The following is a 19,421-nucleotide window of genomic DNA, read 5'->3' as shown; positions in this document are numbered from 1 at the left end:
TGGAGGCCTGAAGATTGTGGCTCTGGCCCAAGCCTGGGCTACTGGTCACCTCTGGGAAATCACCACAGACACTACAGGAAAGCTCTCACCTTGTCTTTAAGTTTTCAGGACTAATGTTTGTGTCACAAGGCTAGAAGCCTGTTAACTATGAAGCGAAACACGAATGCCTAGATCTACTATCGGGAGCCGCGCTGAGTTTCTGTATGGCTGGCATTCACTGTGTGCCCAACTATTCCTATGAGTCTAGACCTCACTCTGTGGGGTTCATCTTTGGTGCCCCCCCACCCCACCACACACACTTTGATCAGGCCTGGGAACTCAAAGCTTATAAAGACGGGAATTCTTTGTCAGGGTTCCTAGAGCCATGGAGACCGATGGATGGAGCTGGAATAAAGACACACTTGGGATGCCGGGAACTGAGCCTCTGACGCCAACTCCATGCATTCTGGGAAAGTGCCATGGACAAAGAAGTCAATGAATAGGCGTGTGATATCACCCAGGGAGATCACCGCGGAGTTACCCAGCAATGGTGGAAGGTAGAGTGGAGGTGGGGAGCTGGGGCAGAAAGATACAGAAAGAAAGCAGGGCCTAGACGGCCTGTGAGCAACCATGGAAAAGGTAGGAGTCTACCCCAGCTCCCGAGCTAAGCTTAACTGCACTGCTTTACTTTTCTTCATGACTGAATGTGTGCATGTATATATGCATCTACACATAGGCAATTTTATTGAACATGTTTTCTATGTCTTTACCCGGTACCACTTTTCCTTCTCCTTCTTTTTCTTCTTTTTGGTTGTGGGGCTTGAACTGGGTACTGTTCCTGAATTCTTTCACTCAAGGCTAATGCTCTACCACTTTGAACCACAGCGTCACTTCGAGTTTTCTGGTGGTCTGGAGATAAGAGTCTCACAGATTTTCCTACCCGGGTCGGCTTTGAACTGGTGTACTCAGATTTCAGCCTCCTGAGTAACTAGGACTACAGGCGTGAGCTACTGGTGCCCAGCAACCTTTCCGTCTTTTAAACCCATGATTCTTCGTTTTGGTCTCTTCACAGTGTCCCAGAGGTTTTGCATGTTCTATTCATACTCTTTTATTTTTCCCCCATTTCTTCATTTGACTGTTCCAATGCATCTGTGTTGTCTTCAAGTCCTGACAGTCTGAAGTCTGTCTCTGATGTGATCCACTCCACTGGAGGGATGCATTTGACGTATCGAGCTTTATTTCCTGGACCCGTGACTGGAACTCTGCTTGTCCAGCGGCCACCAGACAGCTTATAGCTGCTGAGTACTCGTCCTGGGTCTGCTTCCACGGAGATCCTCAGCTGAGGTCTGGCTCTAGCCAGGGAGAGCGGGGTCACCATCCATCAGGCCCTTCCCGGGCGGTTACTGCATTGAACCCTCAGCTCGCCTGTGCCTTCCCTTGCCATGCTCATGTCTCCTGGCTGGCTCCTGAGTGATCCTTCTTTCCCAAACCCCTGAGGTGTGTGGGCTGCGGTCTAGCCTAACTGGCTACAGGCGGCTAGTAAGGAGCTGATGTAAACCAACCACTCTGGCACTGTCAGACATGCACACATGCTCACTCAAGTATGGGCACATGCTTGTGTGTGCACTCGCATACACACATACATATACACATACGTGTGCACACACACATCATTTGGCCCCAGATAATCGCACAGGCAGTTGGACTTCACAACAGGTCCAGCTGGAAGCCTCTTCCCTTGGCTATGCCACTCTTCTAGAAGGATCTATGACTAGCCTGGCAGATGTGATCAGGCTGCTGAGCCACTTCACAGATGAGGACACTTAGAGAAGGCAGGAGACTGGTTCAAGCTGGTTCGGCTCTGCCCTGTGCTGGCTTAGACTGGTTCAGGCTGGTTCAGACTGGTTCAGCTCTCACAGCTGCTCTGCCCTGTGCTGGCTGAGACTGGTTCAGGCTGGTTCAGACTGGTTCAGACTGGTTCAGCTCTCACAGCTGTTCTGCCCTGTGCTGGCTGAGACTGGTTCAGGCTGGTTCAGACTGGTTCAGCTCTCACAGCTGCTCTGCCCTGTGCTGGCTGAGACTGGTTCAGGCTGGTTCAGGCTGGTTCAGCTCTCACAGCTGCTCTGCCCTGTGCTGGCTGAGACTGGTTCAGTCAGCCTACCCCAGTGCTCTGAAGTGGAGCTGAGTGCAAAGTCCTGATTGTATTTCCACCATGACTGCTGAACCAGATGCTGGGAACAGAGAAGACCTTGGTGATCTCAGGACCTGATTTTCTCACCTAGGATTTGCTGCCACCTCTGGAGGATGCGCCATCTACCAGATTCTTAACTCTCACAGCTTCCCACTCCGCCTGCCCTGCCCTGCCTAGCCTTGTTGGGCCTGCTTTTCAGGCAGCATGTCTCTCTATAAAAGTTCCATGATTCCCCCAGCTTGGGAAACCTGACTTAGAGCTCTTTTGTCTAAATGGCTGGGGCAGTCGAATTTTAGTGTTTTCTCTTCTATTTCCCTGAGACTTGGTTTACCCACTTCTCAGACCTTTCCCCTTTGGAGTCTGTCTGTGCACAGAGAGGAAAGAAAGGCCATGCTGGGAGCTGGCGGGAAGAGCTGTAATTACGGAAACTCACACTTCATTTCTCTCTAAAGTTCAAGTTCATTAGTAAAACTTCCTTTGTCTTGTCTGTCTCATTTCCGGTTTCTGATGAGCTGTTACGTAATTTGCAATGGAGAGTGAAGATGTTGAATTGTAATAATAACTAGCATCATTAACTTTTTTTAAGAATGCTAAACTGCATATAATTTCCACAAGGGCAGAGATGAGCGTGTGTGTGTGTGTGTGTGTGTGTACACGTGCGCATGTATGTGTATGTGTACATGTACGCACATGCCAATACCATGGCTTCAACACAAAGCACACTCTCTTGTTCAGCTTGTTTGTGGCTGACATTCTAATACTTGTCTGGCATTTTGTTGAGATAGAGTCTTAGGGACCTTTCTGCCCAGGCTGGCTTTGAACTGCAATCCCCCAGGTTTCAGCCTTCTGAATAGCTAGGCTTATAGATAGCAGTCCTTTTGGTTTTGGTTTTGGTTTTCTAGTTTGCTCTTTATGGTGACGTCAGTGTCTAGACCAGTGGCTGGCTCATAGTGGATGCTTTAGGCGTAGAGAAATTCTTTCTGTAGACACGAAGAAATGAACTGTCTTCAGTGTTCCCGCATGGCGGGCAGAGCGCTTATAGGCCTTGCATGTAGTTTCTCTCTTAGCTTTCATAACAATCCAACAAAAGAGATATTGTGATGCCTGTTTTGCAAAGAGGTAAATTGAGTCAGAAGTAAGTTGAAAACTCAGATTCAAGTCCACATATGTGTGAGGTCAAAAAGCATTCCTGAGCTTCTGTGTGGTAATGCCTGCATCCTGGATGGTCCACAAGTGTGGGGTACTGCCTGATGGGAGTCTGGGGACTACTGCTGTATTCTTTCCTCCAAAGAAGGCATAGGAATGATGACTAAGTATGTGGACAGTTGCTCTGCATTGCTAGCCATTATGGAAAAGCAAATCAAAGTACTCAGTAGGATGCCTATGATGAAAATAGAGACAATGATAAACATCGGCAAGATTGGACAAGAATGCAGTCTGCATGTGCTGTCACTAAAACACGGAATCACACAGTCACTTTGGAAATCAGTGTGGCAGTTCCTCAAAAATTAAAACATGCAGTTTCCACCACCCAGCAATTTTTACCCAAAGTATACAGGTATATATCCACACAATAACCTGTATACAAGTGTGCAAGGTATATGTCCACACAACTATCTGTACACAAATGTGTACAGATGTATGTCCACACAATAATATATACACAGTTTTTACCCTAGATACACAGTTATATGTCCACACAATGACCACAGGTATATGTCCACACAATGATCTGCACACAAATATACACAGGTATATGTCCACACATTGTACACAGGGGTATGTCCATGTGGTATGTGTACACAAATATACACGTGTATGTCCACACAACTCGTACACAAATGTACACAGGTATATGTCCACATGATGACTTATACAGTTCTACCTTAGGTACACAGCTGCATGTCCACACAATGACCTGTATACAAATGTACACAGTTGTATGTCCACAAAATAACTCATACACAAAAGTATACAGGTGTATGTCACATGATGACTTATACACAGTTTTACCCTAGGTACACAGGTGTATGTCCACACAATAACCTGCACACAAATGTGGAGAGTAGTATTATCTAGTATAATCAGAAAGTGGTGTCTGTCTGCTGACACATAGATGGAGACTAGGGGTATCTTCATACAAAAGAATATTTCTTGGTTATGAAAAGGAAAGGTACCCTAATGTGTGTTGTAGCATGCACATCCTTGTACACTCCATGCTACTGGGAAGAAGGCAACCAAAAGGCCTTGTATCACATGATCTCACTATATGAAATACCCAGAATAGGCAAAGCTAGAAAGAGAAAGTGTATTAGTGGATGCCAGGCAATCATGAGATATAAATACTAATAAATATGGGTCTTCTTTGGGGAATGATTGAAATATCATCATGGGTCTATGCTTTTAAAGGGCAAACTTTGCAGTATGTAAATTATATCTCAGTAATTATCTCAATAATCACAATTACATTATGTCAGCAATGATGTGTCAATAATCTACCTCATCATTCTTAAAAATATATAATCAATATATTTATATATAATCAATATATAAGCATAGGTTGGTCCAGCATGAAGGGGTGTGGTTCAAAGCAGAAATAGTGTCAAAGACCTGGGCTTAGACTCCTCTGAGTGTGTCTGGCTCTCCATTTCCTGGCTGGAGTGTCAATCTCCCTAAGCCCCGCCTCTCCCTGACCTGTTTCCTGTTTTCTGCCGTGGCTGTGGTGCACCCCACACTTTTGAAGTGGCTGTGGTGCACCCCACACATTTAAAGGGGCGGGCAGCCTGGTCCCTGTCCCTCTACTGGCCCTGCCATAGAGCAGGAGGGAACCATAAGGATAGGAGCTTTTGAGAGCTTGGCTGCACTCAACAAAAAGCCCAAGGACTGGTAGGGAAACTGTCCAGGGAGAGCGAGCCCTAGCTCTAATGATCATGCCCAAATAAGCTGCTGAGGATGTCTCTAGAAGCTACTCTTTTTTCCAAGTAGGGTGCTGGATAATGGTTGCAGCTTGGGAGGTTTTCCTCTAATGTTAGGCTCTGGGATCTGGCCGGGCGACAGGGACTGTCTTCCCTGGAGCCCTGAGGAGCCGTGTGTAGCTAATGGTTCCTATAATGACAGATTTGTCACTGGGGGCTTTCAGATGCCGCACCAGCCTCCTTTGTCCATCTCGTGGTTGTTGCCTGCAATCATCTCTGCAGCTCCGCTCCGGGAACCAGACTCGCTGCTCTGGCCAATTCAGCTGTGCGGACGAGAAATAAGAAACCACCCAGTCCTACAAACAGGTGTCACGTTGCCGGGCGAGGGATGTGAAATGCATGCTGACGCCCGTGCCAGCATTTTTGTGTCTTCTGGTCTCCTTGGCGCAGGTGCTTCGCAGCCGGGTCACGTCCACTCCCGGTTGCTCTTAAGGGACATTTCAGTCCGTCTCAGTTCCCATCCATGTATGTTGGCTGTCTTGCAATTACAGCTAGATAATCACGCTGCTCATCCTAGACAACGTTGTCTGGTCGATGGCAACTGGTACCTGGAATCCTGGCCTCATTATCTGGCTCTCGCTTAGGATGAAGCCAGAGAAGTGGCGTCTTTTTGACCCCAATTTCCTGCTAGCCCCCTCCTGTGAAGGCAGAAACACCCGCCACCAAAGCCAAACTGCTCCACGTCTTGAATACGACACGACAAAGGCTCACGTTCATCAAGCCAGACAAAGAAGAGTATGATGCGAACAAGGGCATTTGCTACTTAATGAGGAAGTGAGGTTCTGTGGAGCGGCCCCCCTCTTCTACACTCCCTGCCTCGCTCAAATGCCCCCCCCCAGCTGCTAGCCTCTGTCAGCCAGGACCCCACAGCCAAGCCACACATCGCTCTGTAGTTCATGCAGCTTGTGTGTCACAGTTAGGAATTTTGAGTTCGGGAGAGGGGCTGGCTTGCTCAGAAGTTGGAGCTGAATGGCCGGGTGGGGTCCCTGCTGCCTGTCTGGACTCTTCCTAGCATATCATTCAGCCAGAGCAACTCGTAATTTCTCCTTCAATGTCTTCCTGCTGCCCAAGCCACGTGCCTGCGCTTAGTGAGGGTCCGTGCCTGGGGAATGGCAGAGTTCTCGCCCACCCCACCCCTCACCCAGCAACCCAGGGTCTATGCTGACTGTCCAGACTCTTCTCAGAACATCATGAGACCACAGCAAGGGAGGCAAAGCCCGCTTCTTCTAACTTCTCCCGTAGCTTCTGCTGCTGCCCAAGCCACTGCTGTCTGCTTAAGTGAGGTCCATCTTCCCAAGGAATGGCACAGAAGCCTTAGTACCCCACGCCCAGGCCTTGGTGTCCCCTGAGCCAGGCTGCCTCCTAACTCCAGGGAGTCTGTCCTGCCTGGAGAAAGCATCGCTCTCCTTCCTTGTCGCAGTCCATGTAGGGTAGCAAACAGAGACCGCTGTGTTCAAAACAGGCCTTAAAGCAAAGAGACAAACATGGTCTCCTTGATGTGTGGATGTTAAATCCAAAACGTAAGGAGATATGACAAAGTAAACAAGACTCGAGAAACAAAGGACCTCCACTTATCTGGTCCAATCATTACTAAATGACCCAATGCTGCTGACCACATATATGGTATATATGTGCACATCTGAGGGAAACTAGGAGGAGGACACAGAAACACAGGGAAGCGGGAAAACATACAACAGCGGGACCGTCAGCTGCACTGGACATCAATGAAAATGAACTAATCAACTAAAGGGCAGCGATGGGAGGGAGGGAAGGAGAGGGAAAGAGGGAACAGCTGACACTAAGCAAAAGGAAAGAAATGTACAGATCACCCGATGTGGAAGAAGTATCTGTATTGTCAAAGCTCATAGAATTCACAAACCTTATCGACCACAATAATGACAATTTGCCCCATGAAGGTTAGAATGTGTTTGTGACTTTAACCAAAGTATCACTATCTCACAAGACTATGAAATTTGTGAAATTTATGTAATCACTTAATCACAATTAAAAAAAGAAGTAGGCCTTAAAACAAGACCTGTGTCCATCACCCCCTCCCTCCATGGCTATGTAGGGAGGAAAAGATGACTTTTTAAAGATGTTTTTAAGTGACCACTGGCTTGATCTATCTATACACCTCTCTATACCTTCCCTCTACCTATCTTTCAAGAAAGAACTTCTGTGCGCTAATAAGGCACACTAAAACCCCAGACAGAGAGAACCACCGAATGAAAAGCAAAAGAAAGCTTCAAGAAAGAATGCAAAGCAGCGCCTCGAGCAGGTGTGTGTGTGCCTCTCTGCTCAATGCAACACTAGTCACAGAAGCACCTGAGGGTCTGTTGATAAATGGGTAAGCCACCTGCTGTGTCCATACAATGGAAAGGATGGGCTACCACTCAGCCTTGAAAAGGAAAGGGAATTCTGGCACAGGCCACAACCTGGATGGCCTTGTGTTAGTAGAATGCATGAGCCCCAAAAGCCAGATGCCGTCCGTCCCGCCGCCTCTGTGGTAGAGAAAGGGGAAGGGCACTTGACATGGGACAGTGGACATTAGGACTCAGGTTTGGTTTTGCAAGCTATAAGAAGTCCTGGAGATGGCAGAGAGTGGCGGTGATGAGCTTAATGCTGCTGAATCTTTAACATAAAAATTGTCTATATGGGGAGGATTGTGAGTTAGAGACCAGCTGGGGTAAAGTTTGCAAGACCGTATCTCAAAAAAACAGAGACAAGAAGACTTAAGCACTTGCTTAACATGTATGCAAGACTCTAGATTCTACTCAGTACTGCCAAAATCCATCCATCAACCAATTTATCAATCAATAAGTAGAAATAAAAATAACAGACTATGCTAGTTTCACATTATTTGTATTTTTTTATAATTTATGAAAAAAGAGCCCCAGAAAATGATCAAATCCAAATTGTACTGAAAATCTCTTCTTGTTTCTCTTCATAACTGCAGTAGTAGCTCAGAGCCTCAGTGGCATTCGCTTCTCTGAGACCATTTGTGGCTCTCATACATGGTATCATGCTGCTTGGCCTCAGTCTTTGAAGCCAGTGGCCTTAACCTATCCTGCGAAGAAGACTCATTCCAGCTACATGAGTCAGAGGGTGACTCCCTGTCTGGGGCACCAAGGCCTAGAGGAACAACTTCAGACTCCTGGGGTCTTAGTCAGCCAGAGCTCTTGGGAAGGCAGACTCCAACAGGCAGGCTTTTAAAATATCTTTATTACATGCCCAATTTTCTGAGAGAGGAAAATTATATGTAAAACTGTGGATAATAATATATTTCTTTTTTCCTGGGGACCCATTATGGAAAGCCCTAGGCAGAGCCCATAAAAAACATTTTGTTGATTTCATTGAATAGCTTCCAGCCTCACAGGGCACAGGCCAGTCCTGCTCTTTCACACAGGAGCCAACGGAGGCCACATGTCCCATTTCCACCTCCCCCAGGGGCACAGGGCTTCGGAACATGCCAACGTCTCAGCTGGCGGACAGTGACCTTTGGCAAGCTACTTAAATGTAACCCAGCTTCCTAGAACCCTCTTCAGAAGGCCACCAGGTGTCCAGGGCTTGCATATTGCCCAGCCAATGTCTGTCTTGTGGTCAACAAGATATGAAGTGTGGCCATTATCCCCTGGTGGCAGCACTGGTCAGGCTCCAAGTCCCCTAGACATTGCCCGTTGGTGTAACGGCCTGAGTTGGGGGACCTGTCCACATGCTCCCTGTGAGCTGGCATGTGTCACTCGAGGTCATGAGTGATGCTCTTCCCTTTAGCCCGGCCTGCTGGAGCTCAGCCCTGAGCTGTGATTCATCTGCACCTGGGCTAGCTAAGCCCAGGGTGTTTAGTTCAATGACTTCTCCAGCATGTTGCTTGCTTCTTCATCAGATTTTACAGGTTATTCAGCCACCTAGTTTCCCTTATGTGAGGCTTCACTTCCTTTGTTACCTATAGCTCACTACAAAATATATATTAAGTGGCAAATTCCAGAAACAAACAATTCATAAGTTTTCAATGTTTTCTTTCAGTATATTCTTGTTAAAATTACTCCATTTTACTATGTTACTGTTGTAACATGCTATCGTGCCTAGTTTGTAAATTGTTCTTTATCATACCTATGGAAGTTGATGAACCACCAGCCAGGATCTGGTGGTTCACACTTATACCAGCTACACAGAAGGCTGAGATCTGAGGATTTATGGTTCAAAGCCAGCCTGGGTAGGAAAGTCCATCAGTCTCTTATCCTTAATTATCAAAACAGCTGGAAGTAGAGCTGAGGCTTGGATAGAAAAGCTCAGAGATAGCTACTAGGCCCTTAGTCCATGTCGCCCGTCCAGCACACACAAAATAATTTATGAAAAACATAGAATAAAAGTTGATACTACCCTGTTTCAGGCATTTGCTAGGGCTGGGAATGTGTCTCTTGACTATAAGGGGACATCATTATCTCTATAAGCCACCACTCACAGCCATATATGAATTTTAAGATGATGTTTATTACCATGTGTGTCAAAGATGGCTTATTAGATTACATAAGAGTTTATTATAACAGCTTTATGATAAGCAGGCTTCTGTACCACCCGACGCTTTTTTTTTTTTTTTTTTGGTCTGGTCGTGGGGCCTGAAATCTGGGCCTGGGAGCTGTCGTCCCTCAGCTCTTCAGCTCAAGGCTAGCGCTCTACCCCCTGAGCCACAGCGCCACTTCCGGTTTTTTCTTTTTTGCTTATGTGGTGGTGAGGAATCAAACCCAGGGTCTCGAGCATGCAAGGCAAGCGCTCTACCACTGAGCCACCTTCCCAGCCCCACCACCCAACTCTTTAAACAGACTGGTTTGCAAAAATTGGTAACCAGCAGGTGACAGTTTAACATTGTGACTCTACCCCATGCTAAGGAACTTGTTTTGGCAACACTAGATTTGAACTCATGGCTTTTTGCTTGCTAGACAAGTGTTGTATTACCATTTGAGCCACACCTCCAGCTCTTTTTGCTCTGGTTATTTTTGAGGTGGGGGATGACCCTCCTATTTACAATTCATACCATGGCTAGACTGACAATATGTATCAACAAGCTCACTTTTGTTGTTGAGATAGGGTTCCTGGAACATTTTCCCCCTGGGCAAGCCTAGAACTCAGACCTTCCCAGTCTCCCCCTCCATAGCCATGCCCGGCCATCATTGGTTGAGATGAGTGTCTGCCTAAACTATGACTTTCCTCGTCTCCACCCTACAAGGTAACTAGAATTACAAGCATGAGTCACTAGACTAGTCACCAAGAAATTCTAAAACTGGTTGAAATGCTCCCTGAAAAGGCACCATCAAAGTCCATGGAAGGTAAAATAGAGAGAGGCTGGGAAGAGAGAATTGTGTGTGTGTGTGTATTAGTTCTGGGGCTTGAATTCAGGGTCTGGGTACTGTCCCTGTTTTTGTTTTGTTTTGTTTTTGTTTTGTTTAGTTTTTTACTCAAGGTTAGTGATCTACCACTTGAACCAAAGGTTTATTTCTGGCTTTTTGGTGGTTAATTGGAAATAAGAGTCTCATAGGCTGGCTTCAAATTGCAATCCTCAGATCTCAGCCTCCTGAGGAGTTAGGATTACAAGTGTCCAGCTGAGAATTTTTAAATGTATATGAATTATCATATAAAGGGAATTTCATAATATTTCCATCTATGTATACAATGTATTTTAATCATATTTAACCTTCCTCTATTATTATATTTTATCCACCCCCAGTTTTACAACTGACAGTGGATTTGATTATTATGTTTTCATATATGCAAATAATGTTGAGCATGCTCGACATTTCTGGTCCAAAAGGAAATGCAAATCAAAACAACACTGAAATTCTACTTCACCCCAGTTAGAATGGCTTGATCAAAAAAATATATACAATAACAGATACTGGCAAAGGTACACCCAGTAGATCACCCTGATGCAGAGTTTGTGGGGAAGTAAATGTGTTCAACCATTCTGGAAAGCAGTGTGGAGGTTCCTCAAAAAAACAATTGAACATAGAACCAGAAAATTCCACTCCTGAACATTAATTCAGAAGATTACAAAAGAGAATACAGTAAAACTGCCAGCTCGGCTCCTCAATGGACGAATGGGTCAAGAAAATGTATACACACACAACGGGATTCCTCACCCATGAGAAGGAATGAGATCGCACCATTTGCAAAGAGATGGGGAGACTTGGAAAAACTATGTTGTGAAGTAAGGCAGGTCCTGAGAGACAAAGGCATCATGGTTCCCCTTACATGTGGAAACTCGATTTAGTTTACACACTCATGAGTAAATACCCTAGGTGGTAGGCAAGGTTACACAAATGTATTATCTGAAATTCAAGGGAGAGCCCAAACACCAGGAAGCAGAAAGGGGTGGGTGGGGTCAAGGGGAAAAGGGGAGACGAATAAAGCGGGAAAGAGAGGGAAAATGCAGACAAGAATCTATTGTATATCCCACAAAATAAAAAACAGCGAGGGAAGGGGTAGGGGTCAGAATGTTGAAAGGGGTGGCATTGATCGATACATTATTTTTAGAAAGCATAAACAGCTTTGTTAAATGACAAGTCCTTTGTGCAACTACTGAAAGATAATAATAATAATGTAAAATAAAATTCAAAAACAAATAATGTATCTTGATCAAATTCCCCCATCCACCAGGAAGAGAGAAATTCTTGTCTGACGTGTAGTACACCATACTTGAAGCGGCCCTTTGTGGTCTATCAGTGCTCTGCAGAGAGCTTTGCAGTCATGTCAGAAAACTTATTTTATTTATCAGGAGAGACTCAGGTACAGCCCCAAAGTGGTCCCTAGAAGAAATGCCTTGAGTAGACATAGGCCCCACCCCTTGTTGCCAGGTAACATTCCCACATTCCTCACCTGGCTGAGGGTGGAAGGTTGGGAGTTTTCTCATTCTGAGAGTAGTTACAGATGTAAACTGTTGCCAAGATTTCTCTCATTTCGTGAATGCATCCGTGTCATTAAATAGACTTTGCAGTGAAGCAAATGGCTTTGAAACATCAGTGGAATATGATCAAAGTGTCTGGGGAAGGTATGTGCTATTATTTCTTTCCTTAGGTGTCATGTATGTTTGTCCAGGCTACACTTAGCATCTTTAGCTGGCCAGACTCTGCGCTAGGCAGTGAGAAGGTTGAGCTTCCTCTAAAGACTTCAGCTCATGTAAGAGAGAGACTCAAGAACAGATCAACAGGGCACGGTTTGTTGGGAATCCCTGCTCTGGGTTGAGCCGTGTGGCAGGTCTAATCCCAATTCCTGTGAAAGAGGTCAATTGGAAGTGAGGTCTTGGCAGATGGGGCCAAGGTCAGTCAAGGTCATACTGGCTTAGGATGAGTGCCTATCCAGTGACCGGAATGGACTTAGAGTCATGCAGCATGGGGTGATGGCCTGTGATGGTGGAGGTGGAGACCTGTGAGCCAAAGAAGCTAACTGCCAGCAGCCACCAGGCACTGGGAGTAGGGGGACAGGGATTCTTCCCTGGAGCTTCAGAGAAGCCCAGCCCTGCTGACACCGGCCAGCCAGCAGACTCACAGGCAGCAGAACGGTGGCAAGATGAATTCCAGATGTTTTGAGGCAGTCAGAGTGTCTTCATTTGTTAATAGCAGTCTTAGGGAACCAGTACAGGCACCAACCCAGGGGGACACACAGGTAGGAGGGACCAAGAAGAGAGTGACCTTGTGTAGGTCAAGGATGACAGGTGAGGACGTGGCCCAGTGGGAAAGCTGGAGAGGCAGCACAGAGAAATCCACACCCAGCTGCGCCTGGAAGGGGAAGGGGTTATTTCCAGGGTTCCTATTCTAGGAGACCTACTTGTGCTTTGTATGTTGCTCAGGCCCTGTTCTTGGGAGCAGTGTTTCTCTTGCGTGAGAATTGATGGGGGAGCATTGCTCCAGACCCCTTGTGGGCCACCACTGGTCAGGTCAAGGGCATTGGCTCCCCTGCCAGGAGGCACAGCTGGTAGAGTCATCAACCCAATTGTGACCTTACTGAGACCAGGCCGCCCAGAGAGGCCAGCCTGATATGATGGGGCAGAGGTTTCTCAAGGGTAAAAGCAGCTGGTTTGCAGGTGGATGTTGCAGGTGAGGAAGGAAAGGACAGAGGGCCTCCTCCATTCCCACAGAGGGTGCTGGGAGGATGTGGTCTCTCTCCAAGGAGATAAAGCAGGAGGAGGAGGAAAGAGAAGAGGGTGTGGGGGGGGTCCCATTTTGGAAAAGGGGAATTAGAGGTGTCTTTGAGGCAGCTGAAGTCCAGGGTGCTGCTCACAGAGGGGCCCTGGGCCCTTCCTTGGCAGATTGGTCCCTAGAGGATTTGGAAGATGTGACAGGCAACAGCTGACACCTCCAAAAACAGTATGAAGATCACATGGCCCTGGAAGCCACAGAAGGACAGAGTCGCTAGGGGCTCTGGGTAGTGACCAGAGTCACGTCATACGAAGGTGATTAATGCATCTAAACCTGAAAAGTGAGTCTGTATGAGAAGCATCTGTTCCACAATAGTAAAAGGGCTTAATTGAGCTTTGTGGGAACTCAGAGTCAACCTTGACTCCTGTTAGATAAGAAAGGAGGGGTGTCATTTAAGATCCATTAGGAGGAGACGCGGTTGCCCCCCCGCCCCGCCTCTGCCGTGAAGCAGGTAGATGTGAAATCACTGAAGCTCATCTGATGTGCCGACAGTCCCAGGCTTAACCGATGGCGTGGTAGCGTGATGGATTGGTTCATTAGCCCGGACATGATGGTGCTTGTCTGCTCTTTCCGTAGAAACAATTTAAGCAGTGTTGGACAATATACAGGAGTTACGTACACTTCTGGAACTGTATTCTGTACTTCACCAACATACTACTGGCTCTTCTCCAAATACATGGGATTTTCTTGCTCGTGTATTTTACTTTGAGCCATTCCTCCCCTTTCCTTTGACCTCTGCTTGGGCTCTGCTGCCTTCATCTTTGTCCAAGTCCTCGGAACACCTGTTTCCAACATCCGTACCCTTCCCCTAAACTATTGCGAGAAGGTCATCTTGGCTGGAAGGGCCCTCTGGCTTTCTGAGACCCAGGACAGCAAAGGTGTGACGTCATCTTGCGGGAGGGGAATCGCTGGGAGAGATCTCGCTCAGTGCAGGGCCTCCTGCCCCCAGCACCTGTGCCTAGTTGACACAGCCCGTGCGGCCTCTTCTCGAGGGATGTACAAAGGGGATACAAGCGGCTCTGCGTGTGTGGATCAAGCTGATCCCAAGTGAAAGCACAATCTTCCCAGCCAACTGAGCAGAGCAAAGTTCTTGTCATAGATGAGTGAGCGGAAGTGCACCCCTGCACAGAGGACCAGAACACAGGGCACCGCCACCCTCAAGTAACTTGGAAACCAACGGTGGCAGTGGTGACCAGCTTCAAAATCAAAGCCATGGGCTGGGGAGGTGGCTCAGTGGTAGAGTGCCTGTCTAGCATGCATGAAGCTCTGGGGTCAATTCCTCAGTACCATATACAGAGAAAAAGCCAGTAGTGGAGCTGTGGCTCAAGTGGCAGAGTGCTAGCCTTGAACAAAAGAAGCTCAAGGACAGTGCGCGGGCCCTGAGTTCAAGCTCTAGGACTGGCAAAAAGAAAGAGGCCAGCACACTGACATTCCTAACAGTTGTTGTTCCAATTGAAACCCAGTTCAGATCTCCGTGCCCACGGGCTAGGTGTGGTTTCTTAAACCTCATAGGTCGTTTTTGAGTTGAAGCGTCGTGGTTCCCTTCTAGGGTGACAGTCTCACCTCTACAAGTGGTGTGCTGGTCTAGGGCCCACAGATCATCTGGACCTGAGCTACCGTGGAGACTTGGCAAAGCACAGGCACCTGCGTGCCGTCCTGGGTTCCCACTCAGGACGCCATTGGGGACCCTTGCTGGGACACAAGGATGTGAATTTCTTACAAGCTAACCCGTGATGCCGGTGCCCCTGCTCTGGCTGTGGCTGGATCCCCCCTCCCCCGCCTACTCCCCCTGCCCAGGTAAGAGAGCTCCAGGAGGTCAGATGCTACCTCATCTCCTCTCCGCTGGAGATCTGCCTCTTTTCTGAGAACAGAGGATGTGTGTGTGTGGATATCAGTCCGCTGGTGAGCAAGGGCGGCTCCCTGAGCCAGGATATTGTCCACAGTGATGTCTGCCTTTGGTTTATGTTTGGGGCACGAATAGTGGCGGTGTCCCAGCCTTTTCTATTCATGGGGTCGCATTGGCTGTGGTCCAGCATGGAGAATCATTCTCCGGGAAGAAGGAAGGTGTGGGCTGTTGGGAACCATGGCCTATCAGCAGGGGATGGAGTGCTTCCCCCAGCAAACAGGAATGGGGTCAGGCATAAGGGTGCCAGTTCTGTGCTTGAATTTCTCAGATGGAGAAATCTGAAGTAAGGAGGGACGTGGTTAAGCAGAGCCACACAAGGTGAACACGAGGCTGGGCTGTCGACTTGGCCCACAGTCCCTTTGGTGCCTATCCTGAGCTGTTCAGAGCCTGAGCACACTGCCAGGGACATTTTTGGGTGCAGTGACTGCTTTCCTGTATTTGTGTGTTTGGCACACATAGTTTAAACGTTCCAGTCATGTGATCCATCTCTTCCTTCCTTCTTACAGTTGGGACACTGTACATACTGCTTCACATATGTGTGTGTGTTGTTATATAGACTTCATGTTCATTATGTGTGTGTGTGTATATATATATACATATATTTCATCATATCTGTAGATTATAGAGTTCCTGTTCATTATGTGTGTATATATAGTTTTATAACAATATATAATTGTTGTTATAAAACAATATAATAACCATATACCATGTATATATTTAGAGACTTCACGTTCTCCCTCTGTGTGTATGTTGTATGTATATGCATTTCATGTATATTACTGGAGGGCTGTACATTTCATCTAATCCATCTACCAGAGTCACCTCAAGTTCTCTGTAGTGGGTAAGATAATGACATGCCAAGATATGTCCACACCCTAGTGTCAGCAGCTGTGAATACGTGACCTTGTGTGACAGCGTGCTGGGCCGTGACCCAGATGCCATGATTATCCTGAGGTATCCAGGGGGGCTCAGTCTAATGCAGGGGCAGAGGCAGATGGCAGGACAGCAGAAGCAGAGGCTGGAGTGGTACAGTCATGAATAAGGAATGGCTGGTCTCTAGAAGGAGGACAGGCAAGGGGAGAGTCATTCTCCTGGGAGCCTCTAGAAAGCAATGTGATCCTTCGGCCACCTCGATTTTAGCCAGTGAGACCGTTGGTGAGCTGCAGACCTTGAGCTGTGGAATAACACAGTCTGTAGTGGTCATCTGTTCCGACAGCTGCAGGAAGCTCATGCATTGTCCCTGCTTGCCTGAACGTGACACTTTCCCTCCTCCTCACTGGAGTTGAGCTGGTGTTTACTGCACCATGGGAGGTTCCGAACATTGTTCTAAGGACTGTCCTGTTGGGTCACTTGATGATTTTCCAGTGACAGACACCATCATCTCCATTTCATAGCTAGGAGCTAAGGGATGCTAAGTAACTTGTTCAAAGCCACATGAGTACCAAAAGCTGGCTTTGTGCTTCATTGCTGGATCAGATTCCAGTGACTTCTCCTGACCACTGGTACCACCACCGTGGCGACCACTTGGCCCTATGAATGGTTCATTAACTACACACCTCACTCCTGCCCGAGGGATGTGTGGGTTCCTCAGTGCAGAGGGGACAAGAACCACATGGCAGCGGGAGATGTCACCGTTTCCACTGAGGATAAAGACACTCAGGAGAGAGATGGGCGCAGGTCCCCCACTGCGGGTCAGTTGGGACCAGGCTGGGTCAGACCCCACCTACCCGGCTCAAAGGCTGGGCGGATTCCCATGTTCTTATCACACACACCACGCTACACCTCCAAGGCTGGGCACTGTCTGCCTTATCCCTCGTCTTGTCAGTTTGTCGTGATGCATCAACTCTGTGCAGGACTCCATGAGACCTTCGGGTCTTCCATTTGTGCTTCACGAGAAGTCATTTGTGCACATCATCCCAGATGACCATCTCTGTCATGCGGTTATCGTCATAGATCGCCGCACGTCAGAGTTAGAGCCCCGAGGACAACGGGAGCCGGAGCAGGGCTTCAGGCTGGCTTGTGACGACCCTGGGAACTCACGTGAGCCACATCTCAATCCCTTTGTGAATCAGCCAAATACGAAAATACCATCGCATGTCATTTGCTCCTAAAACTGATCTAATTAAATAAAACAAGCCATTCCTATGTAGGGCTCTAGAGAGCCACCATCTGAAGTTCCTTCTTTCTTGTCACTAGTTCCTGCAGCTGGGGGCCAATCGCTGTGTGGAAAAGTCACCTCCCCAGAACATTATCCCTGTGGAGGCAAAAGCGCCCTCCTGGCCTGAAGACATCACGCCCCTGGCTGGGTTGTGTTTGCCTCTCGTTCTGACAGCGGTCCTTGGGAGAGATCTCAGGAGTGTCTGTGCTGAGGGATGTGGCTAATGTGGTCTCCCATCTCCCTTCAGCCCCAGGCAGCCTTTGAAATGCCCCTGGCTTACATTTAAGAGTGATTTTTCCTCGAGAGAACTACTCTGGGCTGAGGGGGTGATGCTGGGCTGGCTTACTGCATGAAGGCATTTAAGAAGAGCAGTTCTGTAGATGCACGCATCTTTAGTGCGCTTGGAACTGAGGGACCCAGCACTGGGGGGCAGAAGCTGGTACAGAGGATTGTGCACGCACCCAGTGCCTTGCAGCGTCCACACCACCAAGGCTGGGCACAAAGCATCGCAAAGTATCCTTGGTACTCTAAAACAGTGTTAACATCCATGTTGGAGTCTCGCTTTGCCTCTCCAATGATGGTGGCTGCACCAAGATTAGATGCAAAAGTGTATGTGTTTTTATTGTTTTCTCTTGTATTCTCTCTCTCTCTCTCTCATGCCAGTACTGAGGCTCAAACTCAGGACCTTGAGATCTCACTTGTTTTTTTTCCTCATGGCTAGCCCTCTACTATCTGAACCATACCTCCAATTCTGGATTTTGCTGGTTAATTGGAGCTAAGAGTCTCTTCTGTTTGTCTGCTTGGGCTGGCTTTGAACCATAATCTTTGGGTCTCAGCCTTCTGAGAAGCTAAGATTCAGACATGAGCCACCAGTTCCCAGCCATGATCTTGCCTTTCTTAACACTATCAATTCTGGAAAATTAAAAAGTATGACTTTTTTGTTTTGCATCTGCTGGCATAAATTCCAAACGCCAAGCATGTAATAGGGCTACACTTGTTCCATTGCTACAGAATCTAAGAAACAAATTCATGGAAGAAGGATTCTTTCATCCCAATAAAATAAACAATAATGTTCTCTCTGAGAGTACAAATGGAGGTGAATGGAATAAAGAAGGGAAATATGCAAGGTTTTATCATGGGTTGAAACATACTGGGTTTACTATTGGCTGGTATAATATGTGAGCAGGGGACATTAAATTTCATAGTAAAATTAAAATTATGTACTCATTTTATACTTTCATGTACTAAAAGTAGCAATCATATCTGCTTTTGTCTAGGATTCCCAGCCCACCACTATAGTACAAGAGATCAGTTTGCCCTTAACAGCCTCCCATCGGATGTTGCAGAGAGGGGGTCAGACTTCGTCAAGGTAACGTCCCCCTGCGATTCCTAGGGTGATCTGCAGAATGCACCTGGCTGTGAAATGTCACACTGGCACACCTGAAATGCTCTTGCACTGTATTTTGTTTCATCAAAAACTGAATTAATGCAGCCAAACATCTAATCAGCTGTGACTAAGAATCATTCCACCCCATGATGCAGTACATAGTTAATTGTTCTTTTATAATCTTCCCAACAATGTGTAAATTTATGGTGATATAGAGGAGCATAGTGATCGATCTCTATTTTAGAATAGAATTAATGCATGGGGAAAGAGGGGGTATTATTCTGTAGAGCATAATGGAGCATGTTATGTATAGATAATATCCATTTTGAAGGGCAGCAAGAGGTTCTCTGAAATCTAACAAGCGAGTGGAGGCTGTTTGAACTGCGAACGGCATCAGTGGAACAGAACAGGGAAGAAAACGAGAGGTCATATTTGTACAGCAGAGCGTTTCTGATTCTAATGGTTAATGGTGCGCGTTGTAGGTCAGGCTCTGTCCCCACATCGATTCCTTTCATCCTGCTGTTAGCCCTGGGAGGAGGTGCTCTTGTTGGACCCACTTTGTAGATGAGCCAACTTGCTCTAAAGCTTGTAGTTCCTAATCTCCAGGGCCCCTCTGTTGGCCCCTTGCTCTCAAGG

The 19,421-nt window shown here is 47.2% G+C and overlaps 1 protein-coding gene across 1 annotated transcript in view; it reads left to right on the top strand.

Moving 5' to 3' along the window:
- CUNH10orf90 (chromosome unknown C10orf90 homolog) overlaps positions 1 to 19,421 on the top strand; it is a 197,793-nt gene that overhangs the window by 110,235 nt on the left and 68,137 nt on the right. Inside the window, exon 4 of the mRNA XM_042701360.1 lies at positions 18,685 to 18,767. Within this exon, the coding sequence (XP_042557294.1) occupies positions 18,685 to 18,767 (83 nt within the window). The remainder of the gene's footprint in view (positions 1 to 18,684; positions 18,768 to 19,421) is intronic.

The sequence above is a fragment of the Dipodomys spectabilis genome, unplaced genomic scaffold, assembly GCF_019054845.1.
Source record: "Dipodomys spectabilis isolate Male_0828 unplaced genomic scaffold, ASM1905484v1 ptg000289l, whole genome shotgun sequence".
Taxonomy (NCBI): Eukaryota; Metazoa; Chordata; class Mammalia; order Rodentia; family Heteromyidae; genus Dipodomys; species Dipodomys spectabilis.
This window is presented reverse-complemented; position numbering and strand designations above follow the sequence as displayed.